General features: G+C 45.1%; 1 protein-coding gene across 7 annotated transcripts in view; it reads right to left on the bottom strand.

Annotated features, from left to right (window-relative positions):
* Positions 1 to 5000, bottom strand: part of LOC113805826 (uncharacterized) — a 268366-nt gene that overhangs the window by 32406 nt on the left and 230960 nt on the right. For 2 of the 7 annotated variants that reach the window (XM_070120960.1, XM_070120958.1), the window contains one exon: positions 618 to 692. The exons of the other annotated variants lie outside the window; for them this stretch is intronic. In XM_070120960.1, coding sequence (XP_069977061.1) covers positions 618 to 692 — 75 coding nt within the window. The remainder of the gene's footprint in view (positions 1 to 617; positions 693 to 5000) is intronic. 7 annotated transcript variants of the gene reach the window in all.

The raw sequence follows: 5000 nt of genomic DNA, 5'->3' as shown, positions 1-5000 counted from the left end.
ATATATATACATATACATATATAAATATACATATACATATATAAATATACATATATACATACATAAATATATATACATATACATATATAAATACACATATACATACATACCTATATATACCTATACATATACATAAATATACATATACATAAATATACATATACATAAATATACATATACATAAATATACATATAAATATATATATAAATATACATATATATTCAGATATATGCATATACATATATATACATATACATATATATACATATACATATATATAAATATACATATACATATATATAAATATACATATACATATATATAAATATACATATATATACATATACATATATATAATATATATACATATACAACGACAGCCATCGCGGCATCGCATCGCGCCGCGCTCACTTCAACGAGGCCTCAAGTAGTGATCCAACCCTAACCCTCCTCAGCCCTTAAGCCCCGCCCCCCGATGCTCTCCCCGCCCATCACTATCACGCATCCCATTAATTCGAACCCCAAACCCTTATCATTATTTAAAAAAAACAATGTTTACAAGCCTAATAACATGGTGTTAATTAGCATAATGAACCAACAAGGGGGAGGCACTTACAAGTCTTGTTAGATCTGGACGCAACCGGGCGGGGGGGGCTAGTGGCCGGGGGGAGGCAGGCCACTCCGAACTCACCTGCGGAAACGAAAACGAATTTATCAAGTGATTCATACAGTGGAATGGGAGTAAGTGTATAATAAAAAGATGTATAAAAAATGTACGATTAATAATAACGACATGGGTTAAGAATGGAATGGAGGACAAGTAGAGAATCGGTGAATAATAATGGGAGATGATATAGATAATGATCGAAAGCAATGAATGTCAATCCTAGGTGGGGAACCAGGAAATAAACACACAATCATCGAATTATGGGATAAAGAACAATGAAAGAAGGATACGCCAATAAAACGATAATCACAACAAAACATAACAATACACCCTGTTGAAAAAAACACCGCCGCAAGCCTTCAAAAAAGACCAAAATCAAGACACAAGCCCAACAACCCCGCCCAACCCACAACCCCGAGCGAGCAGCGCCGACACCTAGCACACCTCTGGCCGAGATCATTAAAACGTGCAAGCCTTCCGAGCGCATTTTGGCGAGGTCGGACTTGCCAACCCTGATTGATCCACGTTCTTCAGCGCGGGGACGGGGGGAAGGCGGATGACGGAGGAGGAAAAGAGGATGATTAAAAGGAAAGAAGCAATTATACAGATCAAATCTTCCATACAAGTAACAACAAAAACGATACCAATCACGACAATAATAATACGAAGCAGAAGAAAAAATAAAAAGGAGAAAACATCATCCAACATAATAATGACAAATTAAAATGACGAAGATAACAATAACAACACTAATAAAAAAAATCAACGCAAGAACAAACTACAACCGCCACAACCACAACAACAATAATAGTGACAGATGTAAGCACTCCTCGTACCTTGAGGCCTGCGGTACTATGGTACAACGTACCTGACGGACGGCGCGCGGGGCCATTACGTCACATTCACCCGGTAATTACAAGTGATTTTCATACCGACGGGGAAAGGGTCTGATTGTTATGGAAGGGGCCTTTCCGCGCGACAGGTTCCTTCCTTAACTCGCGTTGAAGTCGAATGATAAAGGAGATGCGTTGGGGAATGGCTCCAGGCTGTGATAACTTGTCCCGAACTAACTACATGAAGAATGGCATAGTTCTAACTACTGTATAGGAAAAGGATGTCACAGCATAAAAATATACGGAACGGGTAATATAAAGAATATCATCTATCATTTCAATAACAGCAACACCGAAATAATTAACAATCATCCTCGGAAACAGCAAAGGCAAAAACAATGCGAAAAAAGGGGTAGCACCCGAACCAACATCAGCATTGGAAGCCCACCCACTCCCACCCACCGCCAATGTCAATCAAGAGAAGAATCCGCGGTCCCCCGATCCCCGCCACCGCACCATCCCCGCCCACCACGCAACCGACACTGAAAGGCACACAAAACACATCCCACACACAACCCACTCGGCGCGGAGCATCGCCATAGAGCAAAGGGCCCTCAACACCCGCCTCCGCTGAGAGGATGCATTCGTCACCTGATCAGTGGGATGGAGGACGCACGCCAGGGGGAGGGGGAGAGAAAGGAGGAGGGGGAGAGGGAGGAGGGAGAGAGGGAGGAGGGGGAGGGAGGAGGGAGAGGGAGGGAGGGATAGAGAGGGAGAGAGAGAGAGAGGGAGGGAGGGAGAGAGGGAGGGAGAGGGAGAGAGAGAGAGAGAGAGAGAGAGAGAGAGAGAGAGAGAGAGAGAGAGAGAGAGAGAGAGAGAGAGAGAGAGAGAGAGAGAGAGAGAGAGAGAGAGAGAGAGAGAATGAATTATAATGGGATTTAATCGTATTTTGCATCATTTAGAGTTGAGTGAAACTTCCTCTTTTGTGTTACGTGTGAGAACCGCCGTATGTGCGCGTCTGAACGGGTAGGGGCGGAAAGAAACAGGGGGGAGGGGGCAGTGGGCGGCTTGGATGGGTGTGCTGGCTGTGTTTACGTTGAATACTGGTCGTAGTGGCGTGTAGCAAACATGTGTATGCTTTATTTTGTATGAATAAATAAACTCTCTCGTTAATCAAATAACTAAAACCACCAGACGGCGAAAAGGAGCCATCGATAACCCCCCCTAACCCCCCCCCCAAAAAAAAAATCCCACCCCGAAAAAAATAGAACATCCCTTCCAAATCAAATTCTCAAAAAATGGTGACAAAGGAATCCAATAAGAGAAGGATTAAAAAAAGAAAAAAAAAAGCCGCGAAGCACTCACTCCGACCGACCCAAACACGGAGAGAGCATCCCCGGGCTTAAGATGGCGGCTTTGAGATACGGACGGACAGAAATCGGAACTCCAGCTGGTGGATTAAGCCGCGGGTAAGAGGATTGGCGTGAGGGAGGAGGACGGGGCGATACACACATAACACTTGGCCCACTTTTCCGTAAATGTTGGGCGCCGCCACAAAGAGAGGCGAGCTTTTTTTTACAAGATGTTTTTCTAGCGTTCAGGGTTGTGTTTGATTTTAATGTTGATCTTTTGAACCCTATAAGAAATGTGTGTGCATCTATGTATTTATCTCTCTATATGTCTGTCTGTCTGTCTGTTTATCTGTCTGTGTGCCTGTGTATGTCTGTCTGATTGTCCGTCCATCCGTCCGTCTGTTTGTCTGCCTTACTGTCTGTCTGTCCCTCTCTTTGTCTATTTATCTATAATATATATAAATTCGGGATGTAGGTCACTACCATGACTAAATGACTGTCAACAATGAAGAGGCTTGTTGTCAAGATGTAGAATTCTACGAAATCGAATTTTGCCTTTCTTTGCGAAGCAGTATAGTCACTCTCTCTCTCTCTCTCTCTCTCTCTCTGCCCTCTTCTCTTCGTCTCTCTTTCTATCCCTAATTTATATAATCTTTATCTCTTCCTCTGTGCATTTCCCTAACTCCATTCTCCCCTTTATCAGCCTTCTTTTACCACCAGAGATTAATTAAAGAAAATTGGAATAGTAGATGGGAATGGTAGCATAGCTTTCGGTCGATGGGTATGGTACCACGGTTTTTGATTGCTGGGTATGGTAACACGGTTTCTGGTCGATGGGTATGGTAACACGGTTTCTGGTAGGCGTTTGCAGAACCTACTCATAAAACGGCGTGTCCTTGTGGTATTTTTTGGTAGCGAGACTGGGGTAGGAGGCACGCGGGGTATTGCGGAGGGGGGGGGGGGCACGAGACCTACGCGAGGAGGCCCTTTGTGTGGGCAGGTAGTTGGGGAAGGGGGGGGGAGGTATTGGGTGACAGGAAGGGTACGGGAGGGAGGGGAATATAAGGAGGAGAAGAAGGTGGAAATGGAGAAGTAGACGTGGAGATGGAGGAGATGGAGGTGAAGATGGTGGAGGAGGAGGACGAGGAGAAACAGATCAAGGAGGAGGAGGAGGAAGAGGAAAAAACAGATGGATAAGAAAGAGGTAGAGGGGAAAGAGAAACAGACGAAGGAGATGGAGAAGGAGGCAGTATACGCGCGCTGTGCCCATACCCCTCCAGGCCATCCTACCCCCGGAGGCTTACCCATCGCCTCTATTATTTCACTGTCACGGGGCACAAAGGGCGCGATAATGAGGGAAACACTGGGCGGCTCGTCTTCCTCCTGCCACCCACCCGCCCCAGACGACCGCCCCCCCCCCCCCCAGCTCCACGTGGTCAAGCTACAACCCCCCGACGCCGCAGACGACGCCAATTACAATGTCAAACGCCTAAAAAGGGAGACAATGGAATGCCGGTCACCTCAAGGCCGCATTCCAGAGCAGCGGCGGCGCATGGACTGGCGGGAGATACGACCGCGATGCTAACCTAACTGTCCCCTGCGCTTCCCTGGCGTCCCGAGTCACAGCAGTGCGTTCGTCTTCGATTAAAACGTTTGGCACCGCGTCATCTCGTACGTTCGACGGTTAACTAAACGAACAACGAGCCGAAATGAATCGTTCCGACCCCCATGCTGTTCGTTTCTGGAATGCGAGTCGAACCTGGGTCGATTCGACCCAACCCAATCCGAAGCCAAACTAACTTGGTCTCGCGCAAATCCAAAGCGAGCCTAACCTTGTCTACTGAATCTTCACCAAAAACGGAAACTAATAGCAAAAATAACCCGGTCGTAGATAAACAAGAAATATAAACCAATCTCAGATAAAAATAAATAAACAAATAAATAAATAAAAATAAAATAATAACAAATACATAAATAAACACAAAACCTCTAATCTAGACCAACCTCACATAACTTATCCAGCTCAAACCAAGACAAACCCATCCTCGCCCTGAACACACTCAGAATAACCGGAAATCTGAACAAAGAAAAATATCTCGACCAAGACGATATCAAAATGAACTCGAGCAACACCAAACGCAACACAT

Source organism: Penaeus vannamei, chromosome 4 (assembly GCF_042767895.1).
Source record: "Penaeus vannamei isolate JL-2024 chromosome 4, ASM4276789v1, whole genome shotgun sequence".
NCBI lineage: Eukaryota > Metazoa > Arthropoda > Malacostraca > Decapoda > Penaeidae > Penaeus > Penaeus vannamei.
This window is presented reverse-complemented; position numbering and strand designations above follow the sequence as displayed.